This window comes from Bison bison, unplaced genomic scaffold (assembly GCF_000754665.1).
Source record: "Bison bison bison isolate TAMUID 2011002044 unplaced genomic scaffold, Bison_UMD1.0 scf7180017863955, whole genome shotgun sequence".
Lineage (NCBI taxonomy): Eukaryota > Metazoa > Chordata > Mammalia > Artiodactyla > Bovidae > Bison > Bison bison.
In genome coordinates this window covers 939,052-962,794 of record NW_011494527.1, presented here as the reverse complement: position 1 = coordinate 962,794, position 23,743 = coordinate 939,052, and the positions used below count along the sequence as shown (strand labels likewise).

The 23,743-nt window shown below is 44.6% G+C and overlaps 1 protein-coding gene across 3 annotated transcripts in view; it reads right to left on the bottom strand.

Moving 5' to 3' along the window:
• Positions 1-611: 611 nt before the first annotated feature.
• The window catches only part of TRAF5 (TNF receptor-associated factor 5), a 44,439-nt gene continuing 21,307 nt past the window's right edge, over positions 612-23,743 (bottom strand). For all 3 annotated transcript variants that reach the window (XM_010833886.1, XM_010833887.1, XM_010833888.1), the window contains 10 exons: positions 17,919-18,137; positions 17,132-17,189; positions 15,272-15,373; positions 12,522-12,686; positions 11,827-11,904; positions 11,423-11,497; positions 8,771-8,863; positions 4,761-4,901; positions 3,237-3,405; positions 612-2,578 (listed from right to left, as the gene is read on the bottom strand). In XM_010833886.1, coding sequence (XP_010832188.1) covers positions 2,001-2,578; positions 3,237-3,405; positions 4,761-4,901; positions 8,771-8,863; positions 11,423-11,497; positions 11,827-11,904; positions 12,522-12,686; positions 15,272-15,373; positions 17,132-17,189; positions 17,919-18,136 — 1,677 coding nt within the window. In that variant the 5' untranslated portion in view covers position 18,137 and the 3' untranslated portion in view covers positions 612-2,000. The remainder of the gene's footprint in view (positions 2,579-3,236; positions 3,406-4,760; positions 4,902-8,770; positions 8,864-11,422; positions 11,498-11,826; positions 11,905-12,521; positions 12,687-15,271; positions 15,374-17,131; positions 17,190-17,918; positions 18,138-23,743) is intronic.

The window sequence follows — 23,743 nt, the reverse complement described above, 5'->3', positions numbered from 1 at the left end:
TCATGCTGCTTCTGTGAGGTCAACTGATCAAGATTTGTAACGTGTGTGCTTGCCTGTACACGCTCAAGGGAGCCAGCCTAGTGTGGGTAGTGCTCAATGGCATAACAAGAGTGAGGGCCCAGGAAAACTGGGTAGTTTTGGGTTAAGCTCAGGCTTATCAAGAGTCTAGGCTTCCCTGGTTGCTCAGGGGGTAAAGAGTCTGCCTGCAGTGCAGGAGACCCAGGTTCGATCCCTGGTTCAGGAACAGCCCCTGAAAAAAGGAATGGCAACCCACTCCAGTATGCTTGCCTAGAAAGTCCCATGGATGGGAGCCTGGCAGGCTACGGTCCATGTGGTTGCAAAGGTCAGACATGACTGAGTGACTTCACTTCAGGCTTATCAAGAGTCAGGGCTTCCCTGGTGGCTCGGTCACTAAAGAATCCGCCTGCCAATGCAGGAGACGCTGATTTGATCCCTGGGTCAGGAAGATCCCCTGAAGAAGGAAATGGCAAGCCACTCCAGTATTCTTGCCTGGGAAATCCCACGGACAGAGGAGCCTGGCAGACTCCGGTCCATGGAGTTGCAAGAGTCGGACACGACTAAACTACTACCACCATGTCAAGAGTCAGGAGGGCTTTGTGTAGACTTGTATTTACACTCTCAGACCCATACGGATAGACATAGAAGAACACATTCTTTCTGTTCTTCACAAAGTACTCAGGACTCTGACAAGAAACATCGTAAGTTTACATAAATGCCAATTTTCAAACCAATTTATGAACTCAAAATTCTACTCAAAAAGAAAAAGACACCCTTCTTAGCCATCAATTTCAGATGGGAGTTCTGATTTCCAGAGGAAATTTTAATGGTGTTCTCCCTAGGTTTTAATTCCTCTTATCCACATATGACACTTTCTCCATCATATACTAAATTCTGCCCATCCTAATATTAATTTGCTATAATTACCAAAATATCTGTAAACTATGTTTAAACATGTATGTATATATTAAGTTGAATCTTATGAAATTGCTAACATTTGATCATTTTGTTTGTAAATAGTTTTTTCATGTGGTTTGACCTAATAACTTTAGCTGGATGGCTGTATCTATATATATATATACTACGCAGTGTTTTCTGCTTTACTTCAGCAGGAAGAATGAAAATACTTACTTTATTCACAAGTTCTTATGCAGCCTTGCAAAACTGTGCTTGCTGACTACTGGTAAATTTCATGAAAGTATTAAAAGTGTAGTAGCTTCCACAATACAGTATTTAACCCAAAAAAGTCTGATCCAAACTGGGTATACTGACTTTGAAGTACACTACCCATCTACTTGGGCTTCCCCAGAGGCACAGGTAAAAAAATCTGCTTGCCAAGCAGGAGACACAGGTTCAATCCCTGTGTTGGGAAGATCCCTTGGAGGAGGAAATAGCAACCCACTCCAGTATTCTTGCCTGGAGAATTCCACAAACAGAGGACCCCAGTGGGCTGTAGTCCACAGGGTCGCAAAAAGTCGGACATGACATAGTGACTAAATAACAACAACCACCCTACCTAACTACTCAACTGAAATAGCCTACCCTAAAAGATAGCTTTTGTAGGCTTAAGGTCAGTTCTAGAATCCACAGGCCAAATATAAAAATACCAAAACACTTTCGATTAGAAGTTCTACTAATACATCTGTGTCCTCAAAGACATTTAATATTATAGAAGGCTGAGACCCTGAGACCCCACACTAAGCACCAGTTAAAGAGGTATGCTTCAGTCCTTACGTTTAAGGAAGTTAACGTCTTTCAAGAGATATAAAAATATAAATAATGAGAAGATAGTCTGAGTATTATAAGTTTCAAACTGGGACAATAAAATGTAAAAAGAAGACAGCACTTGAGAAACCTTAAAATGACTTCATACGTTAAGGACAAAAAGCCAAGTACAAATATGTACTGAGCCCAGATTCAATCCCTACATTAACCACAGGTTCTGGATTCAAGGAGTCCTTTTATCCCTCCAGAAGCAATGATTAGAGATCCTCCAGGTCACTTAAGTCCACAGCCACTTTCAAGAAGAGGGTATCATCCTTAATGTAGGTGTTCTTGGCATTCTCCAGAGTGGAATGAGCCACAAAGCGAGGACAGCCGGAGGCGATGTTCATCTCCCCGTCGGGTCTCTTAAAGCTGCTGCTGTTGGGGTCCGCCTTGAAGGTCTCCATAATGTGGTTCTTTTTGCCACTCTGGTCCAGAAGCATAAGGGTCACCCTCTGCCTGAACGGCCACTGCAACAGTGAGTCAAACTCCCCTCGCATCACCACAAAGTACAAAGACAGGTGCGTCCCCTTCCCAGACCCGTCCCCGTTCAGGTAGGCTCTAGCGCAGAGGCGGTAGCCACACCGGCTGGTGTAGAAGGGCTGGCTGAAGATGGATACTGTGTGTCCGTCCAGCGCCTCCTTCTTCTTCAGCTTGTAGTCTGTCACCTTCCAGATGAGCTTTCCGTTATAGCAGGCGCTTTCTAGCAGTTTAAATCGCTCTTCGTTTTTATTCAGCTGTGCTTTATGAATATTAATGTGGGCATCATGTTTGTTAGTCTCCCCTTCCAAAACAACTGCAAAGAAAAAAAGATTCTGAAGGCCTTAAAGCTGTCTTTCAAATATGCCCAAAATGAAATTTGGTTATCCAAAGAGAATCAATAGAATTCTGACATTCCCAAAACGAACTGAATTCAATGTCCACCAATGTGACATCCATGTTAATAATACCGACTCCATGATTCTCATGTCTTGGAAAGACTGGCCCCAAGAAAACCCCAATGCGTCCTCTTGAACTGAAGCTCCCTGAAGTGTAGAGAAGACCCACTCAGCACGCGTCTAGCAGGCTTTGGCATGGTAAGCCCCACTACATTCTAACTGGGATGCTTTCAAATAGCCAAACGTGTCTCTGCTTTTCTATACTTGAAACAATGTTCCCTACCACATCTTTCCCCTAGCCTTCTCATTGTCTGCTCTCCTTAACAAACCATCATTCCCTATTCTTGGAATTTCCTGGCCTGTTTCCACCCTGTTCTTGTTCCAGTTCCCACTCAGGGCCCTTCATCATTTTTGTCTGAGTGCCCAGAACCTCATATTGTTCTGCTTCACAAATACCAGACTCAGCACTGTGGACCCTGGATGGCTGTGCCTCTCCACTGGCCCGTTTTCTTGTTTCCGTGAACACATGCAGAAGTCATGAAGCACGAGAAGAGAAGCAGAAGACATTAGACATACCTAGTCTTTGGTCATTGGTTTCCAGCAGGGTGATTTTCTGTTTCACTGTATCAATTGCTTCCACCAAAGGCTTCAGATCAAATTTACTCTGTTGCTGGTTAGCCATTTGTAGTAACTGACGCACCTGAACTTCTAGCCAAGCAGACTTGTCAATGTGACTGGCAAGAACCTTTCAGTACAAAATAGATCAACACGTCAAAAAAACATGAATGATTCTTTGAGATCACATTTTTTCATCTCAAACATTTCACCTTGAATTAGCCAATTAATGCAGTGAAAAAAATGCACGGTTCAGAAGAGAGAGGATAGGATGTCAGAGAGATGAATCACCTAATACCTTCCTCCCCGCTCTGCAGTATCTTGGCTCCTGTTTCAAATCTTTGAACTGTTCTTCACCTGAGTCTTACTTCTCCCTTGGATTTTCCCCTCTTGGTTCTTTAGCCTATCTTTGTATTTATGTTCTCCCTGTCTGTCCTCTTGCCTTATCACTTCCTTCTCCGTCACAACGCTTCTGATTCACTCCCGCTCTGCGAGAGGGCAGAGAATGTGCTGGAAGAAGGCCCATCTGTTCTGGTCTGAGCACGGCAGGTGGTACTCAGTGCCCCAAGATAAGGCCTGAACACTTGGTTGCTCTCTTTAGATGGAAGGGATTAAACAAAACTATATTTCTCCCACCCTCAGTGTCTTCACTCTTGACTGGTTTTTGTGTTAGAAAAAGGTCAGAATTAAGATAACAACAATTGATGGATTTCCTTTTTGCTATACGCAAACACACACACATCCATACAGTATGCGGACAAAGTATGGAAATGACATGGCCTACATTTTCTGGTATAATCCTCAAAAAGATTGCCCATATCACATTATGAAATATTTTGCACTATAAATTTTAAAATCACAATAAAGACATTATTCTTTAGAAATCTGTTTATGGTTACTTAACAGTCATGATTTACAAAGTAATTTTTGCTCTATTTTAGTAATGTGTAAAGCATTTTCTTCCCAAAGGAATTAATAGTTTTACTTTGTTGACTGCAAAATGCAGAACTACAGATGTGCTCAATAAATCTGAAGTCAAGTGACAAATATTGGGTCAATAGTGACAACCCTCATAAATTGTGTAAAAGTACCGTACCAGTGCAAACGTGTACTGACATGACTAAGTGCACTGGGTTATGTAAAAGATCTCTATTCTTAGGAAATACATTGCGAAGCGTGTAGGGGTAAAGGGCTATAATAGGCGGCTTACTCTCAAAGGGTTCAGAAAGAACACCCACAAAGAGAGAGAGACAGGGACAGGATGGGGGCTAAGGACAGGGTTGGGATGAGGCAGGGGAGACAGGATGAAGGAAGCAAACGGGACAGAACACTGTCGACGAGTGAATCTGGGTGCGGAACACACAGGTGTTCTTTGTACTGTCTTAGCTTTGCACCTTTGAAATTATCTCCATTTAAAAAGTTAGTTAAAAAGCTAACTGGCTGTGAGGTTAAATCTGGGTTATGAATAGAAAGGCCATTTCTCACCTGCATATTTGAGAGGAAGCTTCCATTTTTGCCAAACAACTGTGCAAATTGCTTGAACTCCTTTTCGAATTTCTTTACCATTTCTGCTAGCTGCTGGATTTTGCTTTCTTTTTGTTCTAGGCTCTTATATAAGTCAGAAATCTAATAACAGGAATATGAATGAAGTAATTTAAATGCATGCAGACAAGTTAAAATAATTTGAATATAGTTCTAGGAAAAGACTACAGGTAAGAAAGTATGTTAAGGAAAAATATATATACATATTTATAGAAAATATTTACAGGTAGATTACTATATAATTCTAAGAAAACGTTTGAAGGTACTTCAAAAAAAGAGAGATCCACAGATTTCTCGCCAGCCTCTGCTGTGTGTAACCCACTTTGAGGGATCATCCCATGCTAGTGACATCACTTGATTAAATTTGCTGAACTGGTTCTTGTCTTTCATTTAGTACGTACTTACTAAACACCTAGGACTTCCTGTAGCTCAAATGGTAAAGAATCTGCCTGCAATGCAGGAGACCTGGGTTCAATCCCTGTGTTGGGGAGATCCTCTGGAGAAGGGAATGGCAACCCACTCCAGTATTCTTGCCTGGAGAATCCCACGGACAGGGGAGCCTGGTGAGCTACAGTCCATGGGGCTGCACAGAGTCGGACATGACTAACTACTGCTACTAAACAACCACAGAGTTCGGATCACCACGCCACGTTAGATGCTGTCTGCACGGTGTCAACAGTAATAGCTGCAATTTACTATCCAGTTATTATATTCATTAGCTCTTTTAATCCTCAAAGAACCCCATGAGTTGGATACAAGGGTCAGCCTCGTTTCATAGATAAGGAAACAGAGCCAGAGAGTTCAACCTGCCTAGTATACTGCTGACAAGTGGCAGGCAAAACACACCGCCTCTCCGAATTTGTAATCCCTTTGAGGGAAACAACTAAAAACCTCTGAGTGATCCTAGACAGCCTTCTCTTACCCCTACATCCATTCAGTCAGCAATACCTGCCAACTTTAACTCCTGACACAAAACGAAACAACTCTTACAACCACTTCTCACTGTACCTGTTTCAGCCTGGACTGTTTCGCACCTGGGCTGCTATGATAGCCTCTTAGCCAGTCATACATTGTCCCTCACACACACACACCTGAAGAGAAGCTCTACAGAGCTGGACTGGCATGGGTCCTATAGTCCACTGGAACTCCAGCAACTGGTTTGGTGCCTGGCACCAGTAGGTGCTTGTAAATATTTATTAAATGAATGAATGAACATTCCCCTCTGTCTTTAGCCTTGTTTGCCTCCAAATCATACTTCATACTGTGACCAGAAGAATACGAAGTGACAAATCTGGTCTTGTCATCCCTCCTACTTAAGCATCTCTAGTGGACTTCTTTATAGCCATACAGGGCCCTGTACAATCTGCCCAGGTCACCCTTTCAGCCTTATGCCCGTTCACACACTACACACCTTCTATTTCAGGCCGTGTGCTCAGTCACTTCCTCCTTCATCTAGAAACAACCACTTTTTAAGCATCACTCAAGGGGATATCCTCCCAGAAAGTATTTCCACACTAGTACGACCTACCTAGGCCACTTCTTAAGTTACATGACATCCTGACCATATTCCAGTATATAACTTACCCTCATGATTCCTATTGCCTTTTTGGTTATTTTGGTCATTTTTTCTCCACTAAATTGTTGAGGCTACATGTCACCAAAGCCCCTCACAGTGGCTGGCACACAGCAGGCATTTGATACGTGTTTTATAAACGAATGCACAAATGGCCACAACAGCCATCTGGTCTCTGGCTCCAGAGTCTTCTGCTTATAATCTCCGCCCTCATCCCATGCGCACCAGACCGTCCTGACCAGAAGCGAGCTCATTGTCTCCTCCTCGCCTCTCCTCCCCCACCTCTAACCCACTCCTGTTTGTAGGGCCCATCTCGGTTAATAACACTGCTGCGTTCCCTGACTTAGCTACAGCACATGACTCCAACCTGCGAATGTCTCTTAGCCCTCCCTCTCTCTACCCACTGACAGAGCTATGGTCACGCCTTCACCTTCACCTTCACCCCCACCCACCACCACCTCCAGTACCTTGCTTCCACCTAATACTGAACTGCTTATTATGTGCCAGGCACTGTGCTAAGAGCATATAAATATATGTTCTTGTCCAAGAACATATATAATATATGTTACATGTCATATAACATATATATGTAATATATAATATAACATATATTTTATATATATATATATATAATTTGACCCTCACTACAACCCCATTTTACAAATGAGGACACTGTGGAAGAGAGAGGTTAAGTACCTTGCCCAAACTCATATATGCTGAAGCAGGTCTCAAACCCAGGCATTCTGGCTCCAGGGCCCTCACTCAGCAATTGCCAGGCTCTTCTGCAACATCTTTCTGCCTCCTGCTTCTCTGTCTTCATTCTCTTCTCTCCTTCTATCCATCTTCCTTGCTACCAGCAGGTGTCTTATTCTTAACCAAACAATTAACTGGCCAAGTATCTTCCTATTTAAAAATACCTGTTGACTCCTTATACTGGCAAACATTAGTTCCAACTCTGGCCCTTAAATCCTTTCTGAAATAGGGCAGAATATGAATAAATTTTTAAAATCATTGAATGCATAGTTTTCTAAACTTCTTGGCTTACATGGAAGGCCATTTCAGTCTGGACCCAGCACACCCAGCCTCTAGCCCTTCCCTCTCTTACACTCCAGTGTCTCTCCACCCCCTGAACCGCACTTTCTTGAACCATCATGTCTCTCTGCCTTCACAGAAACTTTCCTCTTCTGGACTATCCACTTTCCACAACATTTTAACTGATAGACTGTCTCTTTCTTCAAGTCAGTACAGCTCAGATGTTTACCTTGAAAAGCCTTCCACATTCCCACAGGGCAAACTGCTACAGCCTCTGTACCCCAGCACGGGGCACCCCCATCACATGTGCTATGGGGACAGCACCTTATACATTTACATTTTGGTGAGATCTTCAAGGGTAGGTGCTGGTTCTCCCCTGACCCAGTGTCTGCAGCAACTAGCCTTGTGCCTGACACATGGCATATGTTTGTTGAATGAACGGATAGGTGAAGGAGGCACCTGTTACAGAAAGAACTTGGGAATGGCTCAAGGCAGCATGCCTTCTACCAAAGTTACAGTGTAATCAGGCTTTCTATTTTTCTCCACCATCTGACCCTGAAACTCATATACCTACTTTAATATGGAATCAGATAACATAAAATAACCTGTAGCAATAAAATTCAGCACCCTCTATGCAGATGGACGGTTTCCTTCCCTACCAGGGTTTTAAAAGTCTGATCCTCTGTGATGCCCTAACAAAATGATGAACTGTTGGAATAATTACTCAATAGAATCAGCATTGAATGTTGTCCACTATGAACATACCAGGGACTACGGCTGGCATTTGCATACATAATTTCACTTAATAATCATAATTCAGTGAAATAAATATGTACGTATGCATTGATTAGGTTGCAAAGTTAGTAAGTTAAGACTTATTACAAAATGTATAATACCCACAGTGCCCAGAACAGATAGTCAAACGTTGTTTCAGGGTAATACTGATTTCATTTAAAAACGCCAAACACCTACTAGGCTCCTACTAGGGAATAACCAAGAGGTGTGTGGGTAGGCTGCAGAGAGGCAGTGTGGAGTACCCTGGGGAACACTGGACTGACAATCAGGGGACATGGGTTTGAGATTGAATTCTGCCCCTTAAAGTCATAAACACACCAAAATTTCTTTGAATTTAGTTATTTCATCTGTTGGTTGAGGGGGCTGGACCCAAAGATCTCAAAGGCACTTTCCAGCTTGATGTGCTCTAATCCCAGGAGTCCGTCTGGTCACTTAGTAGAAAAACATCTACCTCCAGTGGACTTCCACTTAAACAGAGGAGACTATAAAAATGCCAACAAGTACAAATCCCAGCAATTCTGTTGCCTCCCTTTATAGTTGAACCCTTGATTACCTGCTCCTCTAATTGGAAGTTCTTTTCTAAAACCAGAAGCATGTGGTCCCGTAAGGCCGAACGCTCATGTTCCTGCAGGTTCCCCCGTTTATCCTTTAAGACAAAGAGAAACGTGAGTCAGGTTGTTGAAAGGCTTCCAACATGAGGGTGGTGGCAGGACATTCTGCTAAAGCTGAACTTTAACAACTTTGCTGACTTGTCTCAAGGTGGGTTTCAGGGAAAAGGATCCCTCCCAGGCCCCTTTTACATCTTTACGATTCTTTGGTACCCAGAAGACACAGAGAGTCAGGCCACTATCAAAATTCTCAGTGCTGCTTTCCTTCCTTGCCCTGTGCTGTGTTCAGACATTCAGTCGTGTCTGACTCTTTGTGACCCGATGGACTGTAGCCCGCCTGGCTCCTCTGTCCATGGAATTCTCCAGGCAAGAACACTGGAGTGGGATGCCATTTCCTCCTCCAGGGATCTTCCCAACCCAGGAATTGAACCCAAGTCCTTGTATCTTTTGCGCTGGCAGGCAGATTCCTTACACCAGTGCCACCTGGGAAGCCTTTCCTTGCTCTAGGAGCACATGATTGAGGGCTGAGTGTAGTTATCATCAGCTCTCAACTATTCCATATAAAACCTGTCTCCCTGGTGATGGGTTACCTACTGATCAGCCTACCGAGCAAACTTCTCTACCACTTTTTACCACTGTCTTGCTATTGTGGGCAGAAGGTGAACTGAACTGTAGTTTCAGCCCATGCAAATTTGTTGCCCTCAAAATAAAAGTATATGTTTGCAAGAACAAATGGTTACTTTTTCCCTGATCCTTAAAATTTCATTGCAGGTTGCCTCTATAACTAATAAAAGCAAATGGTACAGGTGACCCATAGAGTCTAAGTAAACATTTATCATCAATTTCCCTTCAGTTGAGGGTTGGCCCTCTTCCAGAGCACAACTCCCCCAGCCATCCCCAGCTCTGGCACTAAGGTAAGTCCTCAAATAGAATCCAAATGGGAGATGGACCCTAACTGTAGAGAAGAATCCTTTTAGAGCTGGAAAGCAATTCTGTGTTTCATGTATGAGGAAGATAAACCCTATGCTTTCTGCAGCTGAGACAATTGTGGTTTGATATGTGACACATTTATGGACTCTTCACTGATTTTTTAAAGGTGTTTTTCAAATAGCTTAAAAAAATAAGAGAAACATATGCTGGGGTCAAGGGCTTCACCAGTGGCTCTGTGGTAAAGAATCCACCTGTAGTGCAGGAGACACAGGAGTCATGGGTTTGATCCCTGGGTTGGGAAGATACCCTGGAGGAAGGAGGGCATGGCAACCCACTCCAGTATTCTTGCCCGGGGAATCCCATGGACAGAGGAGCCTGGCACCTACAGTCCATAGGGTCACAAAGAGTTGGACAGGCCTGAAGCTACTGAGCATGGTGCAGCATGCCTGTGTCAAACAACACAGCAAGCAGCAGAATGAAAAGTAGAAGTCCCCTTTTCTCTGTCCCCACATCCAATTCCCTAGTCTCACTCATCAGAGTCAGCAAAGATATACATACATTTTCAACACAGTGAGGTCATAGTGTAAGTAATTTAAAAAATATATACCTCATGCTTTTTATCAGATGCATAGTATTCCAAAATATGAATATATATATATATATATATTTTTTTTTCATTTCTGTGGATTTTTTTGCTAAATACAGTAGTTCCAGCTTAGCCACAGTTTTGATATCTGTGGTTTCAGTTACCCATGGTTAATCATGGTCCAAAAATAAGAAATAGACAATTTTAGAAAATAATTCATACTTTAAATTGTGAGCTGTTCTGAGTAGCACGATACACTCTTGTTTCTTCTTGCTATATCCTGCCCCAGAGGTGAGTGATCCCACTGTCCAGGTATCCAAACTATACATACTACCCACCCATTAGTCACTTAGTCATCTCGGTTATCAGATTAACTGTTGCAATATCAAAGTGCTGTGGTCAAGTAATCCGTATTTATTCAATAATGGCCCCAAATGATGCTGGCAATTCAGGTATCCTCTTGCTGTGCCTAATTTATAAATGCGTAACTTTATCATATGTATGTTATAGGGGAAAAAACATAGTATATATAAGGTTTGGTACTATGGTTTCAGACATCCATCGAGGCTCTTGGAATCTATCCTTCATAGACAAGATATATTTGCTGTGTATGTGTGTTTGTTTAGGTGTGTGATCATTGCATACTTATGAAAGGATATCTGTGAAATAAATTCCTAGCAGTAAAATTGCAAGGTCAACGTGTCAGGTCACATTTTTATTTTCACAGATATAAGCAAACCTCAAAAAGCAGGTATTATGAACTTTATGTATATATAAACTAATTGTTGTGTTTCTCTGGAGAACCCTAATACAATTGCCAGTCTTTTTTTTTCTATTCCATATATAGTTATTATAAAACATGGGCTATATTCCTTGTGTGCATTATATATATACTTGTAGCTTATTAATTTTATACATAGTATTTCTTAATTCCCTACTCCCATCTTCCCTCTCCCTACTGGTAACCACTAGTTATTGCCAGTCTTACAGTTTCACAGACACTGAATGTCCTGCATCCTGAATGGAATCAGAGTAAAATGAATGATACAGCAGAAGGCAGACAGACACAGTCACTCCATACCTTTACAGCACAGCCATAGTTCTTAAAAGGACAGTCTTGTTCAGCTTCAGGACACACGGCCAGGTGTTCATCCACCTGTGAAACAGACAGCCTCAGGCTATAGAAATGCATCCTGACTCTCCAGCTACCTGGTATAACTGCAGTCAGCAGGGAGCCAAGGGTAGCTTGAGGAGAAAACAGGAAACAGAAGGCAAAAAAGCCAAGCTGAGGCTGCCTAACATGGAAACAGAGAATTCTCAGGGAGAAGAATCCTCAGGGAGAAGGTGAGGGAAGACAAAACCATGGCCATCATGAGGATAAGGTAAGCCTCGGGCCCCCGCCTATGGGATTTTATCAAACACACACTGTAATGATTACTGAACTTTATCTTACGTAAAATCACTGAGAGAATTATTTACACTTACCTCAGTTCTTGGAATGGTCTGCAAACACTTGTTGGGACAAGATACTGGGTAGTCAGGACACAGGTTTTCCTCGTGATTCTGAAGCAATGAAAGGGTGCTGAAATAAAGCCAACCTGGCTTCCAAAGGCTCCCTGTATGCCCTCAGAGTGTGTGCACATATAACCCCTTGGGGACCTATGCAGTGTGGCTCATCCTCTACAAGAAGGTACAGCCTAGCAGCAAAAAGGTTCCTGATGGTTGTTTTCTCAGTATAAATGAATTCAGTTTTCCAATTATTCCAAAGAAGGTCAGAGGTCATGGGGCTGGCAGAGGACAGATGATGCACGTCACTGGCATGGCTCCTTTGGCACATGTAAAAGGTACCCACACTTTCTTCTTACGCCTGCATCCTGCCTCGCCAATTGTCAGAGCATCCTGAGGACAAAGAGTGTGGTCCCCTCCTTGTGACTCAGCTACTAGTGTGCACTTGGCCCACTCACACTCAGCAGGTAATCAAACAGCATTTTTGCCAATGATACATGAAAAGAGACCTACCAAGAAGGCTTTCAGCTTTTTATAGAACCCTCAGATAAGTTATTCTTTAGGCCTCTTTCTGCACAAAAATAAATTCAGAAAAGTGCTTCTGGTACCCCATCTGATTCACTGTGACCACTCAGGCAGAATTCAGTCCCATAAAGATGTCTTTTTTTTTTTACCTGTAGATTGATGACTACCACATCCTTTTTGCAATAAAGGCATTTTTCCTCTCGAAACTGGCAGTATGCGCTCAGATGCTCTTTCAGATCTTTGCGAAGGACTGGCTCCCGACAGTTTTCATTAGAACACTGCACAGGCTGGAACAGGCAGTGCTGAAGGTGGTCCTGCAACAGGCAACCACAGGCCAGTGGGGCACTGAGCAGGGCACTGGGAAGGGGAGCGGCTGCAAGGCCTGGGGAGGGCGGAGGTGGGGAGGACCTTGGGCCAGCAGGAGGACAGCTGGGAGGGCTGGTGGGGGAACCACCTGCTGCCTCTGCTGAGGACAGGGCATGGAGAGGGCTGTCTGCATGGAGGCTGCGAAAGCCAGCCTGGTCTGGAGGACAGGGCTTCGAAGATGGGTGATGAAGGAAGCATGCTGAGTTTATCTTAGGTCATCTACTAACCTGCTCACGTTCTCAGGTTAGTCCTTGAACATCCTCCTTAGCGCTGCCAATTAATTTACCAGCTCCTCAAGGTCATTTCTTTTTTCGCCCTCCATGCCCACCCTCAGCACCAAGTCCAAATCTCTGCACTCTGTTGTTGTTTAGTCACTCAGTTGTGTCCAACTCTTTGCGACTCTGTGGCCTGTAGCCCACCAAGCTCCTCTGCCCATGGGGATTCTCTAGGCAAGAACACTGGAGTGGGTTGCCATGCCCTTCTCCAGGGGATCTTCCCTACCCAGGGATCAAACCTGCATCCCGAGAATTGGCAGGTGTTTTCTTTACTGCTGAGCCACCAGGGAAGCACTGGGTGGTAAAAGCTGAAACAGAGGGCTGAGAGGGAAGAAGAGAAGGCCAGCTCCTAAGTAAATGAAGGAAGGGGAAGGACTGGAGGAAGGAAAGCGAGGGAGAGGGAGCTGTCCCAGAAGCAGTAAAGCAGAGCAGTGAGAGGAATTCAGGAATCAGAATCCCAGGCCCAGGAGAAGCTTGGGTCAGCCCTGTCAAGTCGGGAGACATTCTTAACCAGCACTTTAGAAAATGATGACACAGACAACGTTCGGTCCAGTGTTGTTCATGTTACAGACTTTTACAAGCAGGCCAGTCTTAACAAGACCTGGGGATAACACTGCAAGTTCCTGTGATGCTGACAAGGTGTCAAAATCCTAGTGGGCTTGTTCCCTACCACAAGATCCTTTAAAACAGGGCTGACAAGCTACAGCCCTTGGGCCAAACCTGGCCCACCACTTGTTTCTGTAAATAAGGTGTAACTGAGAACACCAACAAGTATTTCTTCCCATGTTGGCTATGGCTGCTTTCCCTCCGAGATGGCAGAGTCAGGCAGCTGGGACAGACACTGGCTGGCAAAGTTTAAAATATTTTCTATCTGGCTCCTGAGAGAAATAGTTTGCTGACCCCTCTTCTGAAGGGAAAAAAAAAAAAGGGCACATAGTTTTTCTACAGGAGGTAAATAAACATTATAGCTATTCTCCTTTGCCTCTAGTAATGACAGTGACAGCTGAAATCTACATCTCCAAAATTCATGGATGCTACCCCTCAGCTGTCACCAAAACAGTCAACATTCATCAAGACTCTGCACCCTGTGAAATCCTACAGCTTACCACACAGGTGACGGAGAACAGGGAGTAAGAGGAAATATTAATACGAAAGAAACAGGTGAAGAGAAGCCATCCACTATTCTCCAGAAGGTGATGATCTGGTCACGAGAGCTGACCAATGGCCATTTGAGCCTCATTTCCTTCTCAGGCTTAATGACAACCAAGTTGGTCAAAGGACTCTACTATAGGACCTGACTATCAAAACAAGTGGTGAGGGACTGTCTCAGGAAAACACAAAAACCTTTCGTGAACTTCCAAAGAAATTCTTGGGTTAACAGGGAAATCATCTACGCATTTCTGAGCTCAGTGCCTGGGGGTTTGGAGGAATGCTGGGAAAAGGACTGAATCACTAGAAATACATTCCACAGCGTGGTACGGGAGGGTGGGAGGGGAAACTTGCAGCAGTCTCCAAGCAGTTCCCTGGAAGCTAGAGACGTCTGCCTCACATTCATTCATGGCGTGATGGAACCTGACCTGGGCCTGCTCTGGCAAAGCCGTGTTTCCTGCTTCCCGTTTAACGGCTTTCCGCTGATGGATGGGAGAGTAACGGAGGGCAGTTTCATCTGAAAGGAACTTGACAACCTGTCACCTCCCCTATACCTTGCTTGTCCGCATCCCTTACCCACGTTTCACCTTCACACTGCATCCCAGCTCTGTTCTGGTCTGCGTCATCTTCCTTTAGATCATAACTTCTAAGAGAGCAGGGCCCATAGCAGCCAGGAAACACCCACCCCAGCACCTGCAATGCTTCCAGGCAGGGGACCCCTTACAACTATGTCTTTCTGCAGTCATGCCCTGGAATCCCAAGTCCTTCACAGTTTTCCAAAATGACGTGTCCTTGGCTCGACCATTTCTTTTGCCCAGCATGTGCCATTCTCTTTTGAATCAATGAACCCGGACCTGTAATTCAAGGTCTAGCACACATTGTTATGTTCTCCATGTGTTCCATACAAAATGAATCTCTTCTTGTGAGATTCATTTCATACCTTAGCCCTTGGCATGCTACACTGTAGCCAACTGTATTGCTAGACAAAAATTTTCTGAGGGCCACCCACCAAAACCATGTACCACGCTTAGCCCAGGAACTTACACATAAAAATGTGTTTAGTACATGACACTGGAAAATGGCAGACACTGTTCATGAATAATACCAACCTGGTATCGTCCCAGAATAATCTTGGCATTACATCTGGGAGCATTTTTGCAAAACACATACAAATTGAGGACTTCCCTTTTGCAGCAATTGTCTTTAAACACCTAAAAGATAAACATAATAGATTCACACACTCCAAAGCTTTAGAGCAACATGAAGGAATCTATTATTAATTTGGTCTTCAGTTCATCTCAAAAGTTGGGTGGAAACTTCCAGTCAGTGGTTGGAATGGAAATACCAGATTCGCCACCATATAAGAAAAGACCGTCTCAGATACATCTGACAGGCCACCAGACATACAAGCCAGGTAATTCAATGCTTACTGCAGTAGGCTGAAGCTGGGGGAAATCTGGTGGTGAACTTGACCCCACATGCTCAAAGGTCAGGAGGTGGGGCTGTGGATGGGGGCGATGCTTTCCACTTCCTGTCCCAGGGTAAACGTTGTATTAGTCATCAGGTGGTATCACTGAAGCTCTGCTGACTTATGTTTCAGCACAAGCCAGGGGCTGGCAAACTTTCTCCATAAAGGGTCAGAGAGTAAATTATTTTCAGCTTTGTCAGCCACGTTGCAATGTCCTCTGTTGACACTATTCAGCCTGCTATACACAATACTTAAGTGAATGGGCATGCCTGTGTTCCGATAAGATGTTATTTACGGGCACAAATGTGAATTTCATATGATTTTCACATGTTACAGAACATTGTTCCTTTGATTTATAAATTTTTACTTTGAAATAGACTCACAAGAAGTTGCAAAAAACAGTACAGAGTTCCTGTGTATCCTTCTTTTGATTTTTTTCAATGATTTAAAAATATAAAAGCCATTCTTAGCTCACAGGCCATACAAAAACAGGTGGCAGGCTGGATCAGTCCCAACAAATCCCACGTTGTAGTATGCCAACCCCTGGCTAGTGGGTGAGGCAGACACAAGTACAGCTAGGCTTATGGAAAATGCATTATAAGAGCAAAGAGAAGGCACACGAACCTTTACTAAAAAGACAAATAACCCACTTAAAAAAAATGGGCAAAGGATTTGAATAGAAATCTCTACAAAGAAGATATCCAATCAGCCAAGCACAGGAAATAATGCTCCATGTCATCAAACACTAGAGCCTCAAAACCATGAGGTATCTCTTCATAACCACTGCTGCTGCTGCTGCTAAGTTGCTTCAGTTGTGTCCGACTCTGTGCGACCCCATATACGGCAGCCCACCAGGCTTCCCCGTCCCTGGGATTCTCCAGGCAAGAACACTGGAGTGGGCTGCCATTTCCTTCTCCTTATAACCCCTAGGAAGGCTATAATAAAAAAGATGGATCACAACAAATTTTGTCAGGGATTTAGAGAAATTAGGAACTCTCACACCTTGCTGGAAAGAATACTGCTTTGGAAAACAACCTAGCTGGTTCCTCAGAATGTTAAACATAGAGTTATCACGTGACCCAGTCATTCCGCTCCTAGGCACACACCCCAGAAACATGCACACTTTAAAGGAAATTTTATGGCATATGCATTGTATCTCAATAAAGCTATTATTACACTTAATAAAAGAAAGTTTGAGAGACTAAACAGATGAGAAAGTGAATTGCAGGAAATAGGATGTTTCATTTCTGCAAGCAACTCACAGTAACTGGAGCTCGGATAGAAAGAGGGTAAAGAGGATGTGGGTAAAAAGACCTGGGGATTCAGTAAGGACCCAAAACTCCTCTCTCGAACAGGGGTGGGAGTGGGGTCCAACCTGACCACACAGCAGAGGAATCTGGACTCCAAGGAAGGGTCCCCCTCCTGCTCTCTTGCTTCAACTCCTCTGTCCAGTTCAACCCAGGACACTGGCTGCTCCATCCCAAACCAGGGATCGTCTTACCTCCTGAGATTTGATCACCTCCTTATCTACAGGGCAGAGTGGGACTGTGTCCAATTCTCTGTAAAGAAAAGTCAAAATGAAGCCAGAGTTAAGGGTTGACCTCAACAACCTTTCTAAGAGCAGCCCCAGCACTCCAGCCACACTTGACCCCTTGAAGTCCCCCCTGAGCAGGCCAGGCCCCATCTTTACTCATGCTGTTCCCTCTTTCCAGAAGGGGCCCTCTGGCACCCCAATTTCAGCACCTCCTCAGTGAAAGTCCTGAAAGTCCCATTCATCCTCCAGGATGTGAGTCCAAGAGGGAGTCCCGCAGACAGAGTCAAATGTTCTCTGCCAACGTTCCCTTGGCGGTCCTATGCTATCACACTGTACCACCACCTGTCTCCTCCACTAGAACAGAAGATTCTAGAGGGTCCTGTTTCACACTTAACCTCTAACTCTTCACCTCTGTGCCCTGCCTCAGGGCAGGGGAAGGTCAGGGAGCCTACAAGAAAGACCCTCTTGGGAGACAGGTCCTTCCCGGTGTAGACTGTGCACAGAGGTTGGCCCTCGCGTGCAAAACAGGTGTGGTCTGAAAAGGTGACGATCAATAGGATAGTGGGAAGAAAATGAAGGTTATACTCCTCAGGCTCTCAGAGAAGGGCCCTGGGAAAGCCCGTCCCCAAATTTGTGGTTCTGTGGGCAACCACAGCAATTCCCGAAACCCTGATCTTAGTTGAGCGGCCACAGACGGCCGCTCCCGGGAACACGCTGGCCGCTTCTGGCGGGAGCGGAGGCCCCGCCGGCTCACCTCAGGGCCAGGATGCACTGGTGGCAGAAGCGGTGCCCACAGCCCGTCTGGTGGGGGTTGTGAAGCACTGAGTGGCAGAAGGCACACTTGTAGCGCTCTTCCAACCGCTCCACAAACTGGTACTCTGCGTCGGGCTCGAAGTCCAAGGAGATGGAGTTGCCAGAATTCTGGCGGGTGAAACCACAGGGCACTCCTCCTTGCTCCTCAAAATAGGCCATCCTGGGGGTCAGAAGAGAAGGAAAACTCAGTGTACGAGCATCAAAACCGCCAGAGCCATCAGGTGTTTTAATTATTTTTTCCCTAATTGGTGAACATCACCCACAGGGTCCTTCTGTCATGACTGTGGAACAGTGACAACCTCCTGCCACTGGAGGGCTCCCGCAGAAGGGAGCCAGATGGCTTTGGGGTGCTCGGGTGAGAGTCTAAACCAGATGACTTTGAGCAGGGTTGTATGAGACTTCAGCTCTTTGTCCATCAAAGAGCTAAATTATCCTTCAGTGGGGCTACATGCTTGGACAAAATACAGCCAAGTGTTAACTACATTCTGAGTAAACTCATTATGGATTTTGCTTCCACTCAGTTGAGAAAACTGAAACAAATGTTGTGTTAACAAGCAAGAATCTTGCATGCCAATATAATTCTTGCAAAATATATAGATATATCACCACCACCAAGCCATACCGTTTCTCACCTGAGCTGAATAAAAGCCCATTAACTGCTTTTCCTTCCAATCTATTCTCCATACTATAGCCAGGGTGATAGTTTCCCAAAAACACTATGAGGGAAGGTTATCTCTCTTCATCATTCCGTAGCTTCCCAGGGCTTCTACGTTAAAGCCGACAATGCAAAGCATACTCCTCACTCAGTAGCTTCCTGGGTGTCCCCTCCCCTTGCTTCATGACTCCAGCCACACAGGCTTTCTTTCTAATATATTATGCTGTCTCTAGCCCCAGGGCCTTTGCACAAGCTGTTGCCTCTGTGCTTCCCCCTATCCCCTTCCATTCCTCTTCACTTAGTTAACTCACATTCGTGTTTCAAATTTCAAGTTTCATATTCTCAGGTAAGCTTTCTCTTCTCCCCCTAATCTGTTAGGAGGCCAATTCACTAGTCTGTAAAACACTTAAAGCTTCCATGGAGTAGCTGGAGGTATGAGTAAGGGTATTTGTGAGGGGTGGAATTTTTGCTATATAATCCTACTGAATTTTTGAACATGAATATATTACCTATCCAAAAATTTAAAAATATACAAAACCAAAATGCTATTCACCCACTGTTGTATCTATCATAGAACTAGGTTCTTTCCCTTCAGAGCAATGCTTGATTTGAGACTGGATATGCATTTGTGTGGTTATTTTATTTATATCTGTGGTCCTCTGTGACAAACAGATAGCATCTGGTCTTGCTCACTGTTGCATTTCCAGCCCATAGCACCAAGCCAGGCGTGGAGAACAACTCAGCTATTTGCTGAGTTAATATTATTGGATAGAATTTTTTTCAAAACCCTCAACAGGGCAGCTATAAGCAGTGTTGGCTTCTAACACAGTGATTCTTTTTTTTTTGGTGGGGTGGGGGAGTAATAGAGGAGCGAAATTAAGAGGTATAAACTTCCAGTTACAAAAATAAGTGAGTCATATCACAGTGATTCTTAACCTTTTCTGAGCAAGGACTCCCCCCACCTTTGAAAATCTGATGAAAACTCTAGACCCTTCTACCTATGAAACAGCACAGACACCTCACACCTGGACCTTTAAGGACCCTGGGGACCCCCACTTGTGGCCCCCAGGTTGACAAGAGCTCTGCATGCCCGGCATGCTGCTCCCCTTGGCCCAGTGCCAGGAGTGATGCTCTCTGTGTCCGCAAACGGTGAGAGTACGGGTGGTCCTTGGTGAAAGGACAGAAGTGATGTCCTCCTGTGCGGTTGTGGTACAGGAAGGCCTGGCCTTCAGGCTTGCTTGCTTTGGCCTGTTCTCGGGATCCCTCATGAGTCTCCTGTAGCGGATGAGGTCAGCTGGGCCTGGGAGCAGCTGTGTGTGGCCTGACCACATCGGTGGGAGAGGAGCAGCCCTACTCAACCTTCAGCTCTGCCCAGGTCAGCTGCGGGCCTGTCCCACTGCTGCCGTGGTCTGAAGCTGGGCTGTGGCCCGGGCGAATGGAGCAGAGAAAGCAACTGACCTCTTTCAGCAAATCAAGCTTTCTCTCTGGACAAGCTTGGCAGAGGGGATTTTTTTTTTCCCCCACTTACCCTGGGGTTTAAGACCAAAGTTCCACCTTTCTCCTCTCTGTGTTTCCTACAGAACTTCAAGGGTGGCAGGTGAGCAGACCAAGATGTGGTTGTTCCCCTTTTAACGTGGTTTACTCTTGAGATTTAACAAAATTTTAGTTATGAAGATAAAGAGGCACAGACCTTGATCTACACACATGACCTGATCACCAAGACTGGAGAACCTATCCCAACTGCCCTGACCTGCCCTGTGTCATCTAGTCCCAAGCAGGAGGACAGCTCGCATTCTCTGCCCTTGGAGGACACTCTCTCGAGACCAGACTCATGTCTGAGTACAAAGCATCTAAATTTGGGCCCTCACAGAGATACCCTAGAGCAGCAAGCCTGTTTAACTCCAGAACAAGGCAGGAGGATGTACAAAACGCAGTTAGGGTTCCCCTCCACCACATTCTCTCCTCTTTCTCAGCACAAAAATCTAATGCACTCATCTGTGTGTCTGTCCATCTTTCTCTATTTTCCACGCAATTTTGTTAGGAACCCAAAGCCACTCCACAAAATAAAATCCCTTAAGAAATTTGAGGACACCAAAGAGATTTTGTTTATGTGGGTTATATGTATTAATATTTACCATATTTGAGCTTAAAATTGAGAAACTAAAAAAAAAACCTCTTTATTAATTAATTCACTTTAAGATAGCAATGGGATTTCCCTGTTGGCTCAGATGGTAAAGAATCTGCCTGCAATGCAGGAGACCTGGGTTCAATCCCTGGGTCGGGAAGATCCCCTGGAGAAGGGAATGGCTTCCCTGGTGGCTCAGTGGTAAAGAACTTGCCTGCTAATGCAGGAGACATAAGAGATGTGGGTTTGATCCCTGGGTTGGGAAGATCCCCTGGAGGAGGTCATGGCAACCCACTCCAGTATTCTTGCCTTGAGAATCCCATGGACAGAGAGACCTGGTGGGCTACAGTCCACAGGGTCACAAAGAGTTGGACACAACTGAAGTGACTTAGCACCCAAGCACACAAGATAATAATGATCCAGTTACATGTTAACATAAATCATATTTTTATGAAAAATAATCATTTTCCAAAAGAAAAAAATTAGTAAGAGTGGCATTTAAAAAAATATATTTTTGCACATCTCTGTTTGGGCTTAAGAGAAGATAGCTGGATATTCATATCTACTCTGCATTCAGTGTTGCATTATCACATGTCACGTAGCTTCTGCACACTCATAAAAGGAGAGTAAAAATGGAAAATGACATCTTAGTATTATTATGCAGACAATTTGCCCATGCAGATCACCTGAAAGGGTCTCAGGGAGCTCCAGGCAATGGTGTAAATGCCAAACATCTGCTCTCCGTGGGGAAAAGTTGCAAGTGAAAGTTGTCAATTCTATGCCAAAACATACCTGAATGACATATGAGCCCACTGGCTGTAGGAAGCCCACATCCTAGGAACAGCCGCTCCAGTACCCTCAGGGCCCCTCAAGTCCACTTTGGGGACCACTGCTCTATCAGGCTGCCCGTTGGCCTGCCCCTTGTCAGTCTTTATTCCGACAGGCCCAGCATGTGACCCTCACAGATAGTCTCCTTCCACCTGCTGAATGGCCCACAGTGGACCACACTCACCCTACCACTGCGTGTCTGGCCCGGCCCTGGTCAGTATGCCTAGGTCATCCAGTGACTTTGTTCACTCTCCAAGATGTTGTCTTGTCCAATATATGTCCTTAAGCAATCAAATTTTCATCTCATTAAACACCCCAAAAAATAAGCACTTGTGTTCTGCTATACAATAAGGACTTGCGATGTTTCAGGGCAATGTTCTTAGCCAAGCAGAACCAAGCAGTAAATTTTCCCAGAGCAGGGTTTGTCTCCTTCCTTTGAAGCTCCATCAGGCCTGTGACTCAGCTCCAAAAATGGAACCGATGCACTGTGCTTGCTGACGTTAGAGAGCCCCAATAATAGAACTATAAAGGCTGATGTTTCTTTGTCTAACAAATACATTTCTCTAACCACTTCAACATTTCCAGCTGGTACTCTGTCATTCCTAGGAGGTTATTTAGTGGAAATGAGTAAGAGCTCCATTTTATTAAAATCTTTCCCCTCTGGGTATAATAGCTTATGTAACAGGAACAGCCAAAGATTTCAGTTCTTATAAATAAGAAAAAAAAATCATCAAAATTACTTTTAGAGCTTGTATATCTCCTTACTGCAGTAAACAGTGCCTTATTCCTGCCATCAATGGAATTATAATGGTCCTCCTACTAAAGAGTTATTAACTCAAACCAAAAAAGACAAGAGAAAATGACACCCCATCTGCTCCCTAAGAACTCATACTGAGTTCCTTTTAAATGTTATTTTTAAGCTTCATAAACTGATGCATCTTTTAGCTGAGAATTTTCTAGAAATTCCAAAGAAAGTCTGTGATGTCGCTATTTAAATTATTTCCTCCCTCTTCCCCTTCCTCCCTTCCCTTCTTTCTTCCTTTCTTAAGACACTTTGTCATGCGCTTTAATATCTGGTAGATCCCGGGCCTCAACTTGACCCCACTGTTCTTCTTCACTTAGATATTTCTTCTTATTCATTTTTGGGGAACACATAATAAATAAACTAACATTCTGAAACAGCATTTGGCTTTTAGTTAGAATCAAAAGGGCACAAGTCTAGCAGAATTCAGTCTCAGGTGAAAATAGGAAGGTCTGTGTCTGTCTGTCCACACTACCTCCACAGTCTCCCAGCATATCATATAGATTAATGAAGGTTTGGAAAACTGAGGAATGCTTCTATATATCATGTTTTACTTCATAATACATAAGCCCAGGAACTGTCTTCAGGGTTTTCAATTTTTAACCATTGAAAATTCAAGATCAAATCCCAGAGTGAAAAGGGCACTGGACCAGAGACCTGGGCTCAAGCCCTGCTCCGCCACTCACTTGCTGTGACACGTGGGGAGACATCCCAGGGCTTCCTTGTTTGTACACGCCTGCATGGACTCAGCACCTACGTGCCCCAGGCCAGGTCCTGAGAACACGTAGACCTGTGACAACACGTCTGCCCTTGAGGGTCTCTAAGAGGAGCAGCGGAAATCAGACCCGGGAATGATACATGACAACACTTTGGAGGCAAGTCCCATCAAGAGAGATTTAAACAAGCTGCTGGAGCCCAGGTAAGGGGTAGCCCATGTCAGTGGTGTAGCATCACACACCACTTTCTGAGGTGTGTGATGATTCCAGAGAGAAGAAAACATCCCCACTGGTCTTGCAGGAGGAGGAGGCATTTTCTAAAATGAAGTAGACAGAACCATTTCCCAGAGGGTATCACAAAGTTCTGGAGCAGTTTAATGATTAACTGTAGCTGAACTTGGAATTAGGGGAACACACCATTCACCTGCCTGTTGGCTCTCAGATCCACCCTCTGCCCTGGTCTGCACTGTGAAGAGAGCTGGCCCCCCAAAACACTGTTTGCAGGGTTCCCTGGCTTCTGGCTCGGTTCAGCCAAGGCGAGACACTGGCAGGAGACTGCAAGGTGGGAGGAACGGAGACGTAGACGGTTGTCCCCTCATCCCTCGGTGCTAGGCAGCATCTCAACAGTGACTGGGCTCCT